The sequence below is a fragment of the Chenopodium album genome, chromosome 4 (assembly GCF_948465745.1).
Source record: "Chenopodium album chromosome 4, dcCheAlbu1.1, whole genome shotgun sequence".
In the NCBI taxonomy this organism is placed as follows: domain Eukaryota; kingdom Viridiplantae; phylum Streptophyta; class Magnoliopsida; order Caryophyllales; family Amaranthaceae; genus Chenopodium; species Chenopodium album.
The window spans coordinates 57,372,067-57,395,479 of record NC_137837.1 but is presented as its reverse complement, the minus strand read 5'-3'; the positions used below and the strand labels follow the sequence as shown (position 1 = coordinate 57,395,479).

The following is a 23,413-nucleotide window of genomic DNA, read 5'->3' as shown; positions in this document are numbered from 1 at the left end:
AGGGTAATGAACCCTACACCACATCCTTCTTGTGTACTCCCCATAAAAAGCTTAGTTCCCTAAGACCTAAAGCTCACAATGAATAACCTCCTCCAACCTGTAAAAGTGTAGTTTAAATTATTTAGAGAGTACATAATCCCCTCTATACCTCTACGTTATATATGACCTTTTATTGAAATTCTTCTTCCATTACTAGAATATTATAACTAGTACATTAACTAGGTTAGGTCCCGTGCCATGCACGGAATATTTTAATTTTCATTATTAAATTAGCATTATATTTAATAAAAAAAAAATCTAAAATTATTGTGAACAAATTTTTACCAAAATATAGTTATTTTCTTATTATTTCATGTCTTTACAAAAAATTAAATATTGAATATCACGTGAAAGAGTTGTTTAGTACTTTAGTCAAATGAGTATTTTAAAATTATGTCGAATGACTGCTTTTTAAAACAATCGATTATTAGTGATTGATTATCATCTTAACGGTCGGTAATTGGCAAATGTTTTCAAAATTATTTGCTAATATTTCATTTTACCAACTGATTTGACGCCCGTCGTTAATATTGATCACTAAAAACACGTTTTCTTGTAGTGATCTTTGATCGTATGGGTAATTTTAATTTTTCAAAGACAAAATCGATGTATTCTTTTTATTTCTTACTATTAAGCAAAGAAGTATTTATATTCATATATAGAATATATTTTTTTCCTAATTCAGTAATTAATATTGTCAAGTACATGAAGATTATATATTCTTAAAAAAGATTCTCAAAGTTTGCATATTTAAAGTAATTATATGTTGCCAAAACACATACTTATAGACTTATAGTAGTTGCATATACGTCCATTTATAGAATGTAAAAGATCTTTATACTTATTTTTTATAGTTATCTATGACAATTATTATTGTACATAATATAATTTCCTAAAATATAAAAGTTTTATATATATATATATACAAAAAAACAAAAAACCAACGACATACCAGAAATTTACATGTGCCATTGCTGGTCTGTCTTTTAGTATATAGTTATTGATTGATTGATTACATAAACTAGCATTGGTTTACAACTTTAAATAGATAAAATTAATTCAATATAACATATTGAATGCACGTAAGGAACTCATTAAGTACCAAATTATGAATGTCATTACCGAAAAAAGAATATTTGTTTTGTCTTGATACACAGCATTCACAGCCGAAGTAGCATCAACTTCCTTTTCTACTGAGCAACTCTCACCTGCCAACAAAATTTGACTGAAAGTATGAGGAGAGATTTCTAAATCAATTTACAGTGAAAAGAGAAAAGGAGGCTACAAGATATAAAGACACGATACCATAGAAAATGCCTTCCTGAGAAAAAATAAACGGAGGCAGAATGTAACAGCACCTATCACCATTAAAATTCACATATACATACTCACAGTTTTATAATTAAAATTATACTGGTTACTAATCTTTACTTTTAGCTAGAGGACAAAAAGTTGATCAACTTTACTTTGCACAAATGTAGATTCACGAGCAGGAAAAATCTTCATTGGAACTTAGCTTCCTGTTTTCCTTAGAACTTTGAGTAATTGTAATTTGTAAATCAGTGAACTTAGCAAAAGTAAATGCAGCAGTTTTTTACCTCATATTATCATATAACAGGATCATGGTCTTGGGTGAAAAAGAATAAGGGGTAGAAAAAAAATTATTAAAAACTTTGTAGGCCTTATGAATTCTACCAGCCATTCAATGTCATAATTTGGTCAGTCGATACATTATCAGCAAGCTAGATCACATGCCACCAGGCCATCTTTGGAACATCATTGGGAATCATAGCCTAAATTGAACTGTTCCCAAGATGGGTCAAATGGGGTTTGTAGGCTAGGATGCTTGGAATACAGTTCAAAGCACTATACCATGATTTTATTTGGGTTTATATTGGATCATTTTTGTTCCTTGGCCAGGTAGGTCTTATTGAGCACACACTAGTCAGATAGTTGAGCTCCGCAATCCTTTAACTAACAAAAAAACATTTCTATTTCATTTCAGTCTTTAGTTAACAAGTACAAGTTACGGAGTATAAAGATATGACACATAAAGCTGTAGATCCTCCCCATTAGCACATCACAGATTTTGATAGTATAAAAATAAATAATCATATAAATAAATATAAATAAATAAAAAATAAAAAATAATAAAAAACACACACACACTCACACACACACACAAGGAGAATGGTCAGTAACCACTAACTAGGGATGGTAACATACAGTATCGAAGTGCCAACCAGTGGAATGAGCAGAATCAACCAAATTACACATCTCACATCTGCCTCACCCAATACTAATTATTCAAAGAAATTTGACCAACACACAGGAACGACAAAATCTAGATATATAAAATCCAAACGTACCGGTAAGAATTGCTTGATCGACTCGCAATTGATCACTTAACAATTCAATCATCCGCATATCTGCTGGAACTTTACAACCCACTATATTTTAATTTTAAAAATGGAGTTAGTTTAACAGCAAAAAATTTAAATTTAAATTTTTAAAAAAAATAAATAAAAAAAAAAAAAACCAAAGAAAACCCAGTAATATGGGATTTCATTTGGAACAGAAAGCACCAACTTACCACTGACCTCCACAATATCTCCAAGAACAAGCTCTGTTGCAGGTACTATTGAGAAACAACCTGTTGAGCAGCCAACAAGATACTAAATGAGTTAGTGTTGCAGACTAAACACAAGCACAAACAGAACAGCTTGGATAAGTCATCAGCACAAATAAGGAGATGTACTGACATACTCATGGCAAAATTCACTATACTACGTTTTTGAAACAATTCGGTATACTTTGTAATTATTACTTTACATTACCATTTCTGAGAACAGTTGCAACATCTGCTTGGTAAGCTCTTAGCTCCTGCAAAAATGACAATGACGAGAATGAGGGATAGAATAATGTATTATTAGATACCACATACAACAAGAACACAAACATAAGGCGAGTAAACTAACATCATGAGCAAAATTCATGAATACAAGAACTAGGAATAGCAGAAATAAAAGCACATCATAATGGTCAAAGTTGAATGATTAAATCAGTATTCAGCCAATCAACTAACAGGTTTTTCCATATGCAAAATGTACACCATTACTCTCACGCTTTGTGCATGCCATCTCTTTCTAGCCTCTCTACACAGCCCAAATTATTGTATACAGATTCAGAGCACTGTGCAATCATTAACACTTTACATAAAAAATAGGAAAAATACACTTTAATATTCCCAACTTTTAGCGATTTACTTCTAATAATCACAACTAAGATTTATTGTTTAATAATCCCAACTATGATATGAGTTTGCCCCCAATGGTTTCAATAACCAATCACCTACTAAAAAAATAATTTCATTTTTTTTTTGGTATTTAAAAACCACGTGTTAGCACATGATTGGTCCAAAAAAAAAATTTAAAAAAAAAAAGAAAATAAAGAGAAAAAACCCAAACACCCCAACCACTTCCCTCCCCCCATCCCCTTCCCCCACGTAAAACCTTTAGCCCAACCCCTAACCCCGCTAGAAACCGGCCGGCCACCTCCTATAAGTATAACCCCCTAAATCGGCCAGCCGACCCCCCCCAACCCCCAAAACCAACACAACTGCAATCAACCACCTGCAATTTCCTTCCACACTCCACAACTACTGCGGCAGCCCAAGCCCCTCGCCATTTCAACCACCAACCCAATAACCTCGTTGCCCTGCACTTTCCTTTGCCCACCTCTAACAACTCACGCACCTGCTTTTGCCTCACAACGCAATTAACAATCACAGCCCGATAATCAACCACCTGCAATCCCCTTCCGCACCACCGCACTAACAGTCACCGCCGCAGCCACACCAAAAACGCCCACCAACAATCGCCACCCACCATCAATCAACACCTGAAATTCTTTGAAGCTTGTTGTTGATGTTGGTTGTGGTGTGCGGCGGTGATGAAGAGTAGCGCACGAAAGAAAAGTAGGGGAAGCAGGGGATTAAATCCCAAAAATCAGAGCAGCCAAAACGAAGAAAAGGGGTCCCAATTGTGGGAAATTGTGAGCTACTTAGACAATTAATACAACACTTCCTCTTTCCGACTTCTTTCTTCTTTGTCTTAATTTCTTCTACTCCTCTCTCTTCCCTTTCTCTCTCTAACTCAATATTTCTGCCATAAGAGGAGCTTTGAGCATCCTCCTTGATTAGGGAGTTTGTGTGGTGTAGTTGGGAGTGGGTAGGCTGCGTTGGTTTTGGGGGTTGGGAGGGGTTGGCTGGCCGTGTATGAGGTTAAATTAAAGGGGGCAGCCGACCGGTTTCAGTAAGATCAGGGGTTGGGCAAAGGGTTATACGGTAGGAGAAGGGGAAGGGGGAGTGGCTGGGGTGTTTTGGTTTTTTTTTTTTATATATATATAATTTAAATATTGGACCAATCACGTGTCGACATGTGTCATGGTTACCAGCTGTAATAGATCATTGACCATTGGGACTATTGAAGGCAAACCCATCGCATAGTTGGGATTATTAGATAATAAACCTTAGTTGGGATTATTAGAAGTAAATTGCCAATAGTTATCACGTGTCGACATGTGTCATGGTTACCTGCTATAATAGATCATTGACCGTAGGGGCTATTGAAGGCAAACTCATAGCATAGTTGGGATTATTAGATAATAAACGTTAGTTGGGATTATTAGAAGTAAATAGCCAATATTTGGGATTATTAAAGTGTATTTTTCCTTACAAATATTATGTTGATAATCATAATTGTGGAACTTGGCAAACCACACTTATAATTTAAGCAAGAAGAATTCTAACAATATAACAACAAAACCAGGTACTTAACTTCAAAAAGGAGCTAAATCAATATTTTAAACCACAAAAGAAGATATTAAATGAGTAAAAGAAACACTACACAATACAAATTTGACATATGATGAAGAGCAGCTTACCTTCCACAAGACCACAACTTTATGAACATTTTCAAAAACAAATTATCAATCATCATCAATATTTATCAATACTTAATAAATCATATGAAAAAGAAGATGCTGAAAAAAGAGGTGCACATCCGCAAGCAAACTCAGTTTAAATTGAATGAAAATTTTACCTCAATAGCTTTTTCAGCATTTGTCTCTGTAATAACACCTACTGCAGCATTTGCAGCCAATATCAAGAGAATAACCTGCAAATAGTGGTAATTAACATAAACATTGAAAAAGAGGCAAGAAGGAAAGAAAGTAATAAAGATCACAGACCCATAGATGCAGCCTAAAACAACAGTCTTGTACCCACCGTTCCCAAATTGTTCTTCCCTTTGAATTTCATACAACTATTTTAATTTTTAACTCTTTTCTAAAACCCCTGCAAATTAAAATCCTTGCAAAGTGATGAACCTGAATAGATTGACATGTATCCAACTACTTGACTAGAATTAGCCAAAACCAAAAGAATCGCATTAAAACATGGAGACCAATTTTACAAGAATTCTAATTCACAACCAAATATGAATCCAATGAACTACTTCCTAAAAACTGAAAATATATATATATATATATATATATATATATATATAATATCTATCAACTCCTTTCAATCAACTCAATTGGTTCAAAATATTCCCCATTCAGAGCAATCCTTGTTGCCAGGAATAATTATCAATGTTTTCATATTGAACTCCGGCCTTCCTCAACCAATAATAGATTCTTACAATATAATGTGTCAAGGTCTTAATTATGGTTACCCTGAATTGCAGAAAACTCCATAACCTAACGCTTCCCATAATCAATTTAATTGGTCTAGGACCCCCTGCTAAGGTTCATGTCATACCTGAACATCTTATCTAGAAAGACATGACACTGAAGACATTTTACAAGAGATACAATACGGTAATGGAAGACATGGTGTCTCTGATTCTTGCACAATACTAGGATAGTAGCATTCCAAAAGATTTTTTTTTCTTTATTTAATAGATGGGTTGAATTAGCAAATCTATTTTGGTGCATTAGCAAATCATTTATGTTGTTAGAAGAACAGAAAAGAAAGTTATAGTAGCCGTCCACATGTTTGACCAACTACTTGATTCTGTGGTTGGAAAGAAAAATAACATAACAATTAGAAATTGAGTTCTCTAAACACAAACTTTTCAAGGTAATTCTCCTAGCATCACTGGACTTTCCATGGGGCTATTTTAGGATGCCCAGCCTAAAAGATGAGCAATCTTTCTCTGCGAGGATTCCTGATTCTCCTTTGATGTACTCTCAGTTTAGAAGAACAATTTGTTTTCCTTATCTAAATAAAGATCTTATCTGTGTAGAAGAGTCAAGCTCTTATATTATAATACACATATTCCAATTGACTAAGTATGCAAAATCCTCATGATTCTGAATGACATCTAGTAAAGGTGGCCAGGTATTCATGTATTAATTAAACTCCGTCCACTTGGACTTCATATCACAATCCGACATGTATGCAATAAAATTTCCACTTTACTGCACTAATATTTACAAAAACTCCAATTTTGGTGGATGGTATTTTCATTATTTACACTTCAGTGACACAATATAAAAATTACAGTACACTTTGGTAACACTATTAACTCCGTTAACCCCTCTGTTTAAGTGGTTAAATGCGTGTCTTAAGCTGCTCTGTAGATAAGCGACATATGTCATCTAGAAATGAATATCACCTACCAAAGTGCAAAAAATCGCCATAAAACCCAAAAACTATCCCAAGCAATGTGAATGATAAAAAAGAAGAAACAAATGGACCAGGAAAATTTTAGTAAAAATAGGGGAAGGTTTTTGGGATCTTAAGTAGGTGACTTTAACCCAAGATGCATCATTTATTTACTGAGTTATTCACACAAACGCGTCTAACTACTTGTACAGTTGGTCGCCAAACTGAAACATAATTTTAAAGTGAGGTAACCAAAATGGAAATAATCAAACCACATGTCACCAAAGAGTAATTTTACTTATCCTGTCATCCTCTCCTAACTTTTAATATGTCAATTGCATTCTACAGATTATATTGCCTAATTACAAAGCTAGAAAATCCACATGGTCCTAATACTATTATAAAATGATACCATGAAATACATTTTCCAGATTATCTAATCAATGTTAATGACTACTTGTCCACTTTATATGGGCAGATTCCGCTGAATATAAGCCTTGTAGTGAACACAAAAAAGAATCCATCTCAACCATTAGATACACACGTATTAAATCTCAGCCATTCATTTAAGTTGCCTGGAAATAAAGGGAACAAAACCACAAATGTTCACGGCGTTCACACTAAACATTCCAATGACTCCTCATCACTCTTTCTCTCCTCCCTAGACCCCAGGAAATTTTTTATTTCACATCGCCATCATAGAGTCATTGGGGCCTTAGAAACCCAATTTGTTTCTCTCTCCTCCCTCGACCCTCCTCTAATGGTAAAAATAAGGAGATGAATCTTCAGGTGGCATCTTAGTGGAGGCAAAGCTCTCCAATGATAATAGCAAAATTGATGATGATCCGCCGGGGGGGTGGGGGTTGCATGTCTGTTCTACTATTTAATGTATTTCAATTGTAGCTGTTATAATTTTTGCACTTCAATTCACTATTTAACTGATAGTATTTTGTTTCTTTTTATAAAGTTTCCAAATACGGTACTCTAGTAAAATCAGAATTAAAAATTGTATTTTAAAAAATTATCATCTCAATGAAAATCGACATTAAATGCTATGTATATGATTCCTCTATTTAAACTACAAGTATGTTTCAAAAAAATAAAAAATAAAAAATAAAGCCAAACCAACAACAAGTACCCATTCAATTTATATAACACTCTCTCTCTCTCTCTCTCTTTTTTTTTGTTTTTTTGCCGTTCAGGCCTAGACTATTTCCAACCTTATTCCTTCGTTTTTGCTTTAATAATTTCAATAAATCTACAAACTCAGAGTGGATGTTGCTCGTCTCAGTGTCTCCCTATGGTGGTGTTATTAATTATTGGTGAAAATTGTTTGTTTTCCATTGGGAAATTATCGTGTATTAGAGTAAACCAAATAATTTATCATTTTTTTTCCTAAAATTAGTTTCTTTGAAAGGATTTGTCCAAGGTGACAATGGATGTCAAATTTTCATTTATGTACAAATCAATCCAACAAATAACACCCTTGCAGCTACAGCAAATCGTTAAAATTGTCTCTACAAACAAATGATATTTCGGCAATGTGTGCGAGGGATGTACCATAGTGCAAACTTTGAACAATCCTAAGTTTGATTAACGAAACCTTTGCATGATTCAATATAATATGAATTTGTTGAAATTAGATTTTCATTTGTAGATGTCACTTGGCTTTATATTAATGAATTGACTTAATTCGAAAATAGAATTAAAAAAATACAACTTCCTCATACCGAAGGTTCCAAAAATGCAGTTAAGCCTGTATCTCCGTTAATTAAAGCCAAAAAAAATGAAACAAGGGCAGCCACGATCAATATCTTCACAAGCAAATCATCAAACTGCTTTATGACCAACTTCCAAAAAGGAGTACCTGCAATGAGACATAACACATAGATTTAATAAGAATTATCATTTGCTCTAAGCCTCTAACAATTAAAGTGTCCAACGAAGATGCAAGAGATAGCATGTATCAACAAAGTTAGTAGTACCAACAAATTAGGGGTACATTTTGTGAACCTGCAATTATAAGATGATTTCAGTGAAAACTCTCAATTATTATTTGTTGTCAAATATTCAAGAGGTAGTCCAATATTATTTTACACATTACGGTTTGTTTACTTCAACCAAAAAAAAAGGTGTTCTAGTTTGACTTTAAGGTTAGTCAATCAGATATAGTATAGTGTGGTCTAACTAAGCTTTGATTGTAATTTTACACTTATATAAGATAAACCTTTATCATATGAGATCTTGTTTGATTCATCTTTGTAGTATATTCCAAATACCTATTTTTTAAAGGAAATATTGAAACTAATAATCCCACCTTTGTTACTTTTGCTCAAAATAATCCCACCTTCGAATAATCCGGAAATAATCCCACCTTTACCCCTCATCTTTTCAAAATGATCCTTTTTACCTACAACCTGTTTAACAAGTTAATGTTTTAATATTTTTCCTATCTTATTTTAATGCCTTAATTCTCTCCTACTCTCCATCTCCCAACCCTTCAATTGTAACTCCACCATAATCACCCCACCAGACCTCTACTCTAAACTAAACTGCAAACCACACCACCTCTCTCACCTAATCACGAAACCCCCTAAACCCAAGCACCCATCCACCGACGAAACCCCCTTAACCGACCACCCATCCACCAAACAAAACCCCCACCGACCACCCAATCACCCTGGAAACCTCCTAAACTTGACATCCCAGCCACCACGAAATCCCCTAGCTAAAATTAGGAGTTCATAATGGGGCATTGACTTGCTAAAATTGATAGTTTTGGTGTCAATTTGTTTGTTGTTTATTGGATATTTTGGAGTTGCTAAGGCCTACTGTTGTCGGTATTCAGGAGTGGTGTCTTTGAAGTTGTGGTTGTTAATTTAATTGCGGATTAGCTAGTGATTGCTCTATGTGCGATTTTGGGAATGAAAGAGTGAAACTGGTGGTTGATTGGGGTTGAGTTGAGCAGGGAATCAATTTTGTGGGCCGTGTTAAGGTGGAGGTGCAGCATGTATGGTGGAGGTGGTGATTGTAATGGTGTTTGATTGGGCTGTTGTGCGTGTATGGTGGTATTCAGTTGGGCTGTTGTTGGAGCGTGGTGGCGATCAAAAGTGTGACGGGAAAGGGGGTTGGCGGCATGTCTGTGGGAACGGGGAGTGTGGCTGCTCCGGCAAGCAAATTTCAGGAGGGGCCGGAAAGGGAAAGGGATGAAGATGCTGGGTTGATTTTTTTTTTTTCCTAATTAGTATTATTTTTGTTTTTTTTTTATGTAAAATAATTAATTAAAAAAAATGAAGACCAATCTGAAGGTGACACATGGCAAGTCACCTTATAAAACCGGTTACCAATTTCACAAACCGGTTAACGGATTGTTTGAAGCAGATGAAGGTAAAAGATGGGATTATTTCTAGAATACGCAAACGTGGGATTATTTTGAGCAGAAGTGACAAAGGTGGAATTATTAGTTTCAATTTTTCCTTTTTTATAATACTTACTACTACGGAATTAAATATACTCTCTCCGTTCTTCTATCTTCTACTTGATTAAATAGAGACGCAACTAAAAATAATATTAAAAAATGGAAATGGGTATATAATAAAAGTAAGATAAAGTAAGAAAGAGAAAGTAAAAAGGTAAGTGGATGTAAGAAAAGGTGATCAAAGTAAGAAAGAGGGTGCAGAAATGTGTAATTAAGATGGGTTTAAGGGGTAAGGTCATAACGAGGGGTAGACCAAAAATAGAATAAAAGTGAGTTAGCAAAAAGAACAGACCAAAATAAAAAAAGTAGAACAAAAGAAAATGGACTAAAATGGAAAGTGAGTTGGACAAAAAAAGAACGGTGTAATAAGTAAGCCAAAAAAGAAAGAAAATTTGGTCTAGCATGCCCTGCTTTGCTATTTTAACTAAAATAAGGTATAGGGTATATAGCTTTAGTATGACTCGTGAGATATTAGCCAATTGAACAAACTCTACATTTGATAATAGGGACACAAGGCGTACAGTAGTTTTTTTTCTCAGTTGTTAAATTATGCCTATTTGTTTAGTTCACCTTATTTTTACTTGTTTCAGAAAAAATAAGTTCATACCAAATCAAACCAGATCAGAAAAAATAAGTTTAGATAAGATCATCGTTTTATGTGCAGTTTTTTATCGCTAATTAGCTTTCATTCCATAATGAAAAAAATAATGAAAAAATTATGAAAATTACATATTAATAAAATACGCATTATTATGAATCTAACAAGACCCTACTTGATATATTTTTTCCTTATAGATTATCGTACACTTAAGATCAAAGTTTGGTCAAACAGACAATCAAATCAAATCAGACCAGATAAGATAAGTTCAAATAAGCAAAAATAAAGTGAACCAAACAAGGCCTTAGTTAAACGTTATGTGTTGTAAGTCTTGTAACTTTCAAGGGAAGGGATTTGCATTGCTTAATTAATTTTAACGCATATATGTTAATTAATATTTTTTTTTTTTTTATAATCCAATATAAACCAAAGTCCTATGAGCTATTTTAAGGAGTATAGAAATTAGATTTACGACATATACTTCCTCTATGTGTTTGTGTGTTTCTTTTTAATTGACTATAGTCCCATGGCACGCAATTTAAGGACGAAATTAGAGAAGTTAAATGGTTTCTTTAATACAAAAAAATATAACCACCAATAACAGAGATCATTTGGGGTTTTACGGTTCTAGATGAATTAACTAGACCAATTCAAGATGAGGTTCCATGGTGTATGCTGTTCGCAGATGATATCGTTTTGGTGGATGAGACTAAGGATGGGGTTAATGTCAAGTTGGAGCAATGGAGGCAAAGGTTGGAATCTAGAGGGTTTAAGCTAAGTCGGAGTAAGACTGAATATTTGGTATGTCGTTTTGGCACTCAGAGGGGGACACGCAATGAAGTGGTGAGTTTGGATGGAAAGGATTTGACCATGAGTGAATGTTTTAAGTACCTAGGGTCGATCATCCAGAAGAATGGTGACATTGATCAAGACGTGACTCACAGGATTAAGTCAGGGTGGCTTAAATGGAGAGCGGCCACGGGAGTGTTATGCGACCGCAGCATTCCCTTAAAGTTGAAGGGAAAATTCTACAGGACTGCCATACGACCAGTGTTGCTCTATGGTACAGAATGTTGGGCTTCTAAGAAAGAGCATATTAATAAGATGGAGGTTACGGAAATGCGCATGTTAAGGTGGATGTGTGGAAACACTTTAAGAGATAGAATCAGAAATGAGGTTATTCGCAAGAAAGTAGGTGTGGCGGGCATTGTAGATAAACTAAGGGAAAATCGTCTGCGTTGGTTTGGACATGTAAGACGGAGACCCGAGGGTGCACCGGTGCGAAGAGTGGAAGAGTGGGACCATGGAGGGATTAAACGAGGAAGAGGGAGACCAAAGATGACTTGGTTGGAAGGAGTGAGGAAGGATATGAAGTGCATGGATTTACGTGAGGATGAAGTTTTGGATCGTAAGGGATGGAGGAGAAAGATTTATGTTGATGACTACACGGAATAATCAAATTTGGTTCATGTTAGCCGACCCCACTTTTGGGATTAAGGCTTTGATTGATTGATTGATTGATTTGGGGTTTTACGGTATTAGTTTACTCTAGTCTAGTGTATGTTTATTTTCTTCAGTATCTTCCTTAAGTTGTGTGCCAAAGGGCTATAGGTCAAGCATATAAAAACGGGGGAAGTATTTTTTTGCAGTGTATATTATAAGGGGGAAATAGGTGGAAATTGTGGTAATTCTTAAAAGTATTGTCATCTACATTATTATCCAAGAATCATGCAATTTAAGAGTCCTCTGTTTAGTAAAGTAACTCTTCTAATCAGCCTAGCACTTATTTTGCTAAACAAAAGCATCACAACAATAAGAATTTACAGTGAGTTGGCAACCTTTGATATTTAAATATTTTTTACAACTTTCATATAAACAATGCTTTTCATAAGTGAAAAGGTAAATAGGGACAAAGTGAAGAGGAAACAGCAGCAACAATAGTACCAATATGGATCTCTCTAATGTTAATGTAAGAATAAGGAGGATTTAGGTATGAACTTACTCTTCTCTTGCGGAAGCACTGAGATGTTCAAGAAGCCAGAAGCCCAAAAATTCCAGCATGGTATTTACAAGAGGAAAAAGGATTCATGCATTAGAAAGCAAAAAAGGACTACTATATTAAAGATCAGACATACAAACACAAATCTAGATAATCAAATAGTATTAAAGAGCATCTGTGAAGCATATTTAAATTGGGTGCACATATGTGAAAAATGTGGTCTTGTAGAAAAGAAGCATTAATATGATGCATACCAATAGCTGATAAAAAGGCTGACCATTTGAAAATAGAGCTGTCAAACACTAACTTGACCAAATAAATTAACACGAACCCAATCATGACCAACCTGTTCAACCCGAGAAAATGGTGACTCAAACCCGACCTGAGCTAAAATCAACCCAACCCAAGTTAACTCGAAAAGTAAAGACTCAACCCGAACATGGCAGGACATGGAGATGATTAAACCTAAATATAACTATCAAATTATAATGATCCAAACCCGACTTAATCTGTTGAAACCCAAATTCAATTTGACTTGTTATTGACACAAATTCTACTTACCGACCCGATTCAAATTCAGCTTAACCTATTACTAAACCGACTCAGATTCAACTCGACTTTTCCCTATATGACCCGACTTGTATACACCTCAACTTGAGTTCAACCTAGACATCCTTTATCTTACATAATTACATGCATGCTCCTTTTTAATTGTTTTTTTTACTAAGATAAGTATATCGTTCTCCAAACAACTCAATATGAAATTGTACATGACTCAAAATGACACAAACCCGAACCTTATAATGACTTCATTCCAAACTTGACCTAATCTAAACTTAGCTCGATCTGATAATGTACCAACCCAAAATTAACCTGATCCCGATGCTGACCAAACTAAAATAACCTACTAAACATGTATCAAACCCAAACCTAGTGAACCCAAACCCAAATTAAACCAACCTAACCCGACCAAATCCGATAAGATGCATCAGTTGACATAACCCAACCCGAACATGACCTAACAACCCAACCTGCATGAATGAGACAATCAAACCTAACATGACCCAACCCGAGATGACCTAACGTGCATTGACTCAAACAAACACCCGATTTAATAGCACTAATTGATTAGACAAAAGCTAGTTTGATCTTTACTGTGTGTTTGGATTGAAGGAAATGGAGGGAAAGGAAGGAAAGGAAAATGGAGAGATGGAATATCTTTCATTTGGATAACAAATGAAGAAGGAAGGGAATTGGAGGGGAGAGAAATGGAGGGATTAAATTGTTGGAAATTGATCCCTCCAACAATGGAGAGATTTGGAAGAAAATTCAACATTCTTCCTTCCCCTCCCTTTCCCTCCCCTTCTTTTCCTTCCTCCTTTTTTATCCAAACAATGGCATGCAACTATATTAGTGGACGTTCTCATATAAAGGACAAAACGGATCAATATCTATTCCCTTAACAACTAAGGGCGAGGAACTTTTTCTGTTATTCATTATTGCACAAGCTTCTGGTTAGAACGGAAAATTCATGAGTTAAGAAATTGGTAGTATGACATCCCGTCAACCCTCCCTCCCCCCCCCCCCCCTCACTCTTACAAATTACAATCATACATTCATAATGGCATCTGAAATTGGCATCTAAATGTATATTGGCGAAAATATTATTGTGGTGAAACCATGAAAAAGTCGACATTAATCAACTCAGATTCGAGAAATTGATTTTTGAATGAAATTATAAATGGGGAATAATGTGAAATTGTGAATCATGCTCCAATGGTTTGAGACGTCTTCAGTCATCCACAAGACCCTGCTATCTATCATCCTCTAGATATATTTGTAAGAGCTTTTTTCCTTATTCCCCTTGTTTATTATTATATAATAGAAATTTATATTAGAAAGACACCAAGAAAAGGTAAAGTTGGCAAACAAAAGTTCACAAATTTCTTTTTTTACTGCTTGGCTATAGTCATACAGTAGCCTTATAAAAAGAAAATAAAATAAATCCACGATAACAAGAACTTTTTCCCTCAAAGATCCAACATATTGTCTTTTAGGCATTTAACTACACAATAGTTTTAGGACACTGAGCTTAGTAAAAAACAAATATTTAACATAGGCTTGGCTACAGGAAGTCATGTCCAATTTGCCATCTACTTATGCTCTTATGAAGCTTTTAAAGTTTGTTTATAATCAGCTACGGAAATAAGTTATCTTAGTCCCTACAATAGTTATGTTCTTTACAACTTGGTTTTGATGAGCCAAATCAAAAACTCAATTCTCTAAATATCACAACAGTAGAAATAAGTACTGATTCAAATTGAATACTTTGTACTACCTCGATTTCTAAATTTCTTAACACTTTCTCCAATGGTTCATTCCTTAAATTTCTTTACACTTTCGCTTAATTTTATTTTTGCCAAAACTAGTTCAGTACTGTACCCCCTTTACTGCACCCATTTACTAGTTCACTACTGTACCCCTTTACCAGTTCGCTACTCTACCTTCTTTACCCCACAATATTTACACTTTGGTACTCACTACTCACTCTCACTTACTTTTTCCATTTTTGTTTTATACCCATACACATTTTTTAATCTCTCTCTTGAATTATCCACATTTTTCTAGCACTTACCACATAAACACTCCTTCAGTCTCTCTAATTGCCTAAATACCCCTAAATTAGCAATTGTCAAAAATTGGGAACAGAGGTATTACTAACTTTCGAATTTATTTGTAATTAATCATAGAAAACAAATTAAAAATTTGAAATTAATTTATTTCACATACAATAAACTCACCTATAAAAGTAAAATAAAGAACAACATAATAAAAAATAAATAAATTCAAACTCTTTTTTTCTTTTTTTGGTTCAACTATTTTCCCTTTATGTTTGCTAAAATTTAAAGACTGCTAGTATCTTCCAACATAGTGCAAGAAAACAGTTGACTCTTATCGCATCACAAGCAAAGGTACACACTGCAGAAACAACACCATTCTAGGCCTCTTTTACACCTACAATGTCTCAAAAGGGCTCATATCTATCAAATAACTTGAAGCCTTGATCTTTTATTAAATTAATATGAAGTATAACAGAGCTTTTTTCATCTTTAATGCTTCCAGTAGGTAGCTTTAGAAGTATGAATAGTCCAAATATTCTTTTCTTAATACTTTGCTGAGAAAGTAGGTTCAAGAATGCTTAGGATTTTGGAGAGTTCCCTGAAACTCCCACTCACAAGAATTCTTTATACTACGTAATTTAAAAGTTCTTCGCAATAACTTAATCATCACACAGGATTTGTAACCTTCCGCTTATTGTAAATTATTCAGTAAAAAAAGCAAACTTTATTAACAATCCTACATGAATGTATCTTTTGATTTCAAACTACCATAGCTCTGAACAATAACCTTGCGCTGTTCTAGACAAATACCTAAGAAGAACAATGAAAGTCTAACATAAGGGTAAAATGTCAGCATAAGAACTGAGCTCTAAGTAAAGCCTCATTCACATTTAAGCCACATGCTAATACAAAACTGACTTATCACGAAATTGCATAACTTAAAGCTAAATTTACCGTTTCGGCCGTACATCCTTCCATGATCGGCTACCTGCAAAAACAAAACCCTTAACGCTTACAAATAACACTAAATAGAAATTAAAAAAAAAAAAAAAAAAAAAAAAAAAAAAAAAAGTAATTCTAATTAAATCTTATTCAAGATAACACCATAACCGACGAATTTTTACACTAAAATAAAAAATTAAAAATTAAAAAATTAAAAAAATTAAAAAAAAATGAATAAATAATTATAATTGCAACAAAATTCAAATTCAAAATGCAATGTGATTGAAGTTTGCAAATACCTGGGAATCAATAAGACCTTTTGATGGGTCGACTCCAAAGAAGTCTAGAACCTAAAATCATAAACAAATACCATTAATTTAAATCAAACAAAAACCAAATTATAAATAGATCAAACATTTCAAAAAAAATATATAAATTCACCTCAGTAGCAGTTCTAGTGTATGCATCCTCCATGAAATCGATCCCGATAGCAGAGATTTCTCTGCTAACTTCTTTCTCCCTCCTCAATTTCAGCGCTCAATAATGTAACTGTTGCACGATTTGATGATCGGAGGTACAACAGAGGTTTAATTGATTAAAGGTTTGATTAAATGCGAAATCGAGAGAAAGTTATCGTTCAAATTAAGCAATAAATAAAGGAAAATGTTATACGTAGCCCTAAGGGCTACATATAAGCATTTAATTTACTCTTGAAAGTTGTTTAAATTTAGAAAATCACGACAAAAACACACTAATTACACCGATTTGCGCGTGTTTTTGTCATGAATTCCTAACTTTATACATTTTCCAAGAGTAAATAAAGCATTGAAAAGTGGCAGAACTGTAATGATTAAGATACTATAGAGGAGTAAATCAATGAAAGTGTGGAATTAAACCCTAGATTGTGAGATTGATATTTGATGATTAGAGAAAAGTATCTTACCTCAGAATGTGCTCCAATGGAGGAGAGAAAGCTCACAAGCAATTTCAAATGGGGGAGAGAGGAGGAAGAATAGTGCAACCATGAAAAATCATCAATAATCAATAATCTAGTATATATAAAAGGAAAATTTGATTCTAATAATCCCATCTTTGCCGATTTGCTATTAATAAACCCACCTTTCGATTATTATTTAATAATCCCACCTTTTACACTTTTTTCTTTTGTTGGTCCTATATTAGTGGAAACCGGCTACTAAAGTCAACATAAAATTTTTTTAACTTTTTTTTTTATCTAAGGCTATTGGTTTTCTTTGGCTTTCCTCGTATAGTTTTTTGGTGGGTAATTAATTACACCCAACTACTTGTGTCACATCACTGTTCTTCTCTATCTTCCATTTCTTCTATTATTTTTTTTCGAAAACCCATATCTAATAGCAGTATGTTTCCTCTAATTTGCTAATTTCATCGCCATTATTGAAGCACTAACCATCCAACAACATTTTTACCTCCCAAAAGTTCAAGATTGTTGCGTCAAAAGGGCGAAAAAAGGACGGGTTGTTGTTCGTACTTCTCTGTTGAGCATTAATTTCGAACCCACTGTAACAGGTTCGCAATTCGCAACCAGAGCTTCTGAATTTGTTGTCAATTTAAGTAAATGAACATGTTTTACATTGCAAGTTCCTATCTTTTCGCTGAAAATGTTGTTCGAGTTGTGAAATTGGTTAAATTCGAGTTTTTGTAAATTGGATGAACTGGTGGTTGTACTTCATATGCTTTGATGTAGATAACCGTAATAGATTGTTTATTATTGTTTGTTGGTTGTTTTTTTGAATGTGTGTGCTGTCATATATTGTGGATGTGGTTATTGTATTGAATTGATTGTACCGTGTTGTTCTTTCTTAGATGGATGATCCATTTGCTATTGTGACATTGGAGTATTGTTATGGAGGGGTGTTTAAAACTGTAGGAAATGGGAATTTACAATATGTGGGTGGGCATAGGAGGACCTTTGCAGTGGAACTTGATGAAATGTCTTACTGGGACATGTTTTTGCTAGCCCAAAATTGTAGTAAGGATGATGAAGTATAAGGACTTTTTTACTTGGTCTTAGGGATGACTTTAGCAAATGGATTAAGGAAGATAGGAAATGATGATGATGTTAGGAAGTTGAGTGAATTGGTTGACAAATTTAGGAGTATAGAATTGTATGTAATGCATGAGAGTCAAGGTCCAGAACTTGACCAAGCAAAGCAGTTGACTCAATTCCAACCCTTAGTTAAGTATACTGCTACATCATCTAATAAAGAAATAGAGAGGGCCCCACCACTAAAAGATGCTCCCAACTCTTCAACCTTACCATTAAAGAATCTCACTTCCACAACAACCCAAAAACCAGATAAGCCTTTAGTTTCAAACCCTAAAGAGAAAAATAAATCAGCCCTAAAAAAACTAGTTTCTAAACTATACCCAACAGAAACCACACCTGCTCAACCCAAAAACACCATAATTGTTTCTCCTCAAATTGAACCTACTATAGTAGAGCAGACTACTAACATTGTCTTTTCTGAGAATGAAAACACTACTGATTCTTATGAGTGGACAGACAACAGGCCTAATAGTCCATTGAACTTGAATGACTTGTTGCCCTCCATTAGTCATAGTAGTGACAGCACAGATCCATTATATAAGCTCTGAGTGTAGTGAAGAAGGGGAGGTTAATTCAAATTTACACTTAGAGGATCTAGATTTAGATGAGGAAGGTGGTGTAGATTGGGAAGAAGAAATTGAAGAAGCTTTGGTTGAGCCGGTGCAGTATGAATCAGATGTTAGTGATGAAGAGGTTGTTATAGCAAGGGAAAGGGTTGAGAATTACAACACCAAGCTAGTCCATCTAGCCCAGCAACTTCAAAGGAATGCAGCAGAAGGGAAGTTAGGGGAAGGTACATCAAATCAAGGTGGTGAGCCTACAGCTAGTGAGACAAATGAAGATGGTCAACTATCAGAGTATGAGGATAGTGAAAATGAGATTCACACACCAGAAACAAGTGGTGATGAGAGGCAGGCAGTGAAAAAAAAAAGGTCAGGTATTCTTGTTAACTTGAACACTGATTTTTCAAAGTTCAATTTTGCTGTGGGTCAAAGATTTGCCAATAGAGATGTATTTAAGGAGGCTTTAGCAAAGTATGTTATACTACAGGGCAGAAATGTCAGTATAATTGCTAGCAACAAGAAGAGACAACAAAGAATAGGAGTTAAGTGTGTTGATAACTGTCCATTCTACTTATATGCTTCATGGGACTCAAGGAGGGAAACATTGGTTGTTAAAAGAGTGGTTAATGAACATAAATGTCACAGTAATATGAAAAAGAACAAGCATTGAAAGGACTTTGCTTATAAAGTGAAGTATGCAGCCCACAAAATGTTGCATGGCTCAATGTATGAGCATTACAACAAGGTTGGTGGGTACATAGCAGCATTGAAAAGAAGTAGCCCTCGTTCAACCATAGAGCTAGTCACTGATGTTAGCAAACACCAATACCCACCTGTTTTTAAGAGGCTCTTTATTTGCTTTGAAGGTTTACAAAAGGGGTGGAAATATGGATGCCGAAAGGTCCTCTGTGTGGATGGTTGTTTCCTCAAGACCTTCCTGGGTGGTCAATTACTATCTGCTGTGGGCAGAGATGGTAATGACCAGATGTTTCCCTTGGCATGGGCTGTGGCAGAGGGGGAAAATAACCTGTCTTGGGAATGGTTCTTTGTTCAGCTTCAAAAGTGCTTAGATCTAGGACAAGGGGAGGGCATATGCATAATCTCTGATGAGCACCAAGTAAGTCATATCACCAATTTATTTCACCTAATTAATTTTGTTGAATATTGATTTTTCTTTATGTACATAACTGAATGTTGAATATTGATTATTCTGGAAGGCAATATTGAATGTTGTGGCTACAATTCTCCCAAAATCTGAACATAGGCACTGCGCAAGACATGTTTTTGCTAACTGGCATAAGGCACACAGAGGAGATGAGATGAAGCTACAATTCTGGAAAATAGCAAAATCCTATAACAAAGCAGATTACGATGAAGCATTGGATGAGTTGAACACCATGAACCCTAATGCTGCTACTGCTTTTAAGGGATATAATCCTGAATGCTTCTGCAGAGCTTTCTTAGACCCATCTTTCAAGACTGATGCTATCACAAGTAACATGGTGGAAACCTTCAATGGATACATAATAAATGCAAGGACAAAACATATCCTCTACATGCTTGAAGATATCAGGGCTAACCTTATGCAAAGGTTAATGTTGAAAAGACTTGATATGCAGAAGTGCACTTCAGCCTTGTGTCCCAAGATCCAAATGAAGCTTGAGAAAGAGAAGGAAAAAGCTGCCAATTGCGATGTCACACCATCAACTGAAACCGTATTCAATGTAAACTATTACTTTGATCAGGTGGTGGTTAATTTGGAAGCAAGAACATGTACCTGCAGGAAGTGGGATATGCTTGGCATACCTTGCTGCCATACTGTTGCCTGCATATTCTACTTGCATAAGGAAGCAGAAGACTTTGTTCATGAATGCTACAAGAAGGATGTGTACTTAACAGCTTATGCAGGTGAGTTTTTTTTTGTAATTTAGTTCACATGTAAAGTTCTTGTTTTAGATCCTTTCAAAAAAAAAAAAAGTTCTTGTTTTCGATTTCTGTCTTCTAACTTTTATATGTTCTGCTGTAGGTTCTATTCCCCCATGTGAGGGGGAAAGACATTGGCCGAGGACTGAATTTTCCATTGATCCACCCCCAATTAAGATAGGGCCCGGAAGGCCAAGAAAAAAAAGGATCAAGGATCCATTTGAGTTGCCAAAAAAACCAGGAACATTGAGCAAGACAGGGATGGAGATGACTTGTTCTATCTGTCAAGTCAGAGGACATAATAAAAGAAGGTGTCCCAACAAAGACACTGCTACTGTAAGGGAACCATCTCCTAAAAGACCTAGGGAAAGACCAAGGAATGATGGTCAACCACCTAAGCCTAGGTCCACTGCACAACCATCTTCTAGCTTTGCTCAACAAGCAACCCAACAGCCTACACAAGTGACAATTACATCTGCTCCAACTATGGCTTCTGCACAAACCACCGCCAACATTGGACACCATTATGCCACTGCCAATCCAAGTCAATTGGGTAGGGGTGGGAGAATGATTAGGGGTGGAATAGGAGCTAGAGGTGGAAGAGAAGGTAGAGGAGGATCTGGTTCTATGGCTAACACTAGTGGAACAAGAGGTAGGAGTGGAGGATCAAGAGCAAGGGGGGAGGGGTGGATCAAGAGGTAGGATACCTGTAGGGGTTGGAGTCTTATTTGCATATGATGGCACTGCATTCACAAGCGTGAGTCAATTAGTAAGCCCTTCTGTTTTAGAACTTGTTGTATCAATGTATGCTAATTGACTCTTATATTTTTTTTTCTTGTGCAGGCTTCTGGTACACCAACAGGTTTGCATGGTCAGTCCCTTCCTGGAACACAATCAAGTCAAGTCTGATGTCTTCTACTGCTGTTACTCCCTTTTTTTTTCTTCTGATATTCAAGTTCATTTGCATCAGTTGGAGTAGCTATGTTATTTTGGGGTTATTGTAAACAATGCTACTAATTTTTTGGGAAAACTCTGGATGATGTTATCTTTTGGTATTATATATGTTAATGCCCTGAACTTACTCTTCTAATATTTAGGCATGATTAACATATGCCATGCTACTTATGAACAAGCTATTTCAAATGTATGACTTAATTTTGTTTTCAATGTTACTAATGTACTTGGAAAAGTCAAACAAAATATGAAATATGCTCATCTTATTCATGAGTTCTTCAACATATCATTAAATAAAAATCTGCCCTACCATACAAATCTTCAACTACAGCACATTGCTACACCCATTACTACCAAATAGAACAGTAAACAAGCAAAGAAAACCCATGAAAAAAACAGAGACATTGAGAAATTCTTCTCGTTCCTCGAACTCTTCATCAATTCAATGCGTAGTTGTGAAATTTCAAGCTTCATATCTTGAATTTCTTCCTCAAGATTCTCCTTTTTTACTTGCAATTTCTTAATCTTCTTTTCCATCAGCTTTTTCTCATATTCCATTTCAGCTATGGTAGTATCTTTCTCAAGTACCCGGTAACGAAGGTCATCAATGTCATTGCTCCCAACAACCCACTTGAAAAACTCGCATCCTCTCTCCTGTAAATATTTCAAACTTGAATCAACAATTAAATTATACTGTAACAGAAACCCTAACTTTTAAAAGTACAAAAAAAATTAGGGAAAATCAAACCACATACAGGCCATAAAGGGCAGCCATGAAATCGCATCCCAACATTAGGCCCATTCCTAACAGTTCGAACAACAACATCTCTCCCACAATTACACTTCACCCTTTGATTCAAACCCCCCTTGAATTGGATGAAGAACCAGATCCAAAAGACGCAGCATTCCCCCCAGGCATAATGTTGTTAGCGCACAACAATTTGAAAGGAACTAGTGTTCCACTTCACAAAAAATAATAGAGCAGAATTTTATTTGGAGAAAGAACAGAGAATAACGAGGAACAGAGGAGAATTTAAGAAAAAAAGGGGTGAAAATATTAAAAGGTTTTTTTTAAATAAAAAAATAACGATCATATGCTACATCCGGTAAACTTACCTATTAGGACCAACAAAAGAAAAAAGTGTAAAAGGTGGGATTATTAAATAATAATCGAAAGGTGGGATTATTAATAGCGAACCGGGCAAAGGTGGGATTATTAGAATCAATTTTTCCTAAATAAAATAGGCATTTTTTCGGGAGCATTTGGCCACCACATAAGAAAAGATATTATTTCGACCAATGAAAAATTAGATTAATAATTTATTTTAGAATTAAAAAATTTACTCGCCACCTAAGCAAAAGTGACGAATAGGATTTAAGAATTTTGACACATAGGTATTGAATAATTAAAATTTAAATTACTTTTAAAAATCAATAATTATCTTTTCTAATTTATTTTTTTTTAAAAAAAAAAAAAAAAAAAAAAAAAAAAAAAAAAAAAAAAAAAACCTAAGTAATAATTATCTTTTTTTACATG

General features: G+C 34.9%; 1 protein-coding gene across 4 annotated transcripts in view; it reads right to left on the bottom strand.

Annotated features, from left to right (window-relative positions):
* The window catches only part of LOC145629148 (calcium-transporting ATPase 3, endoplasmic reticulum-type-like), a 48,225-nt gene extending 30,859 nt beyond the window's left edge, over positions 1-17,366 (bottom strand). For 2 of the 4 annotated variants that reach the window (XM_081681680.1, XM_081681683.1), the window contains exons 1-10: positions 16,789-16,999; positions 16,647-16,697; positions 16,360-16,393; positions 12,788-12,805; positions 8,440-8,576; positions 5,142-5,216; positions 2,877-2,922; positions 2,633-2,692; positions 2,409-2,489; positions 1,162-1,247 (exon numbers count right to left, since the gene is read on the bottom strand). In XM_081681680.1, coding sequence (XP_081537806.1) covers positions 1,162-1,247; positions 2,409-2,489; positions 2,633-2,692; positions 2,877-2,922; positions 5,142-5,216; positions 8,440-8,576; positions 12,788-12,805; positions 16,360-16,393; positions 16,647-16,697; positions 16,789-16,821 — 621 coding nt within the window. In that variant the 5' untranslated portion in view covers positions 16,822-16,999. Of the gene's footprint in view, positions 1-1,161; positions 1,248-2,408; positions 2,490-2,632; positions 2,693-2,876; positions 2,923-5,141; positions 5,217-8,439; positions 8,577-12,787; positions 12,806-16,359; positions 16,394-16,646; positions 16,698-16,788; positions 17,000-17,290 lie in introns of those variants that run through there. The other 2 variants (XM_081681682.1, XM_081681681.1) reach the window with 2 other exon arrangements.
* Positions 17,367-23,413: the final 6,047 nt, after the last annotated feature.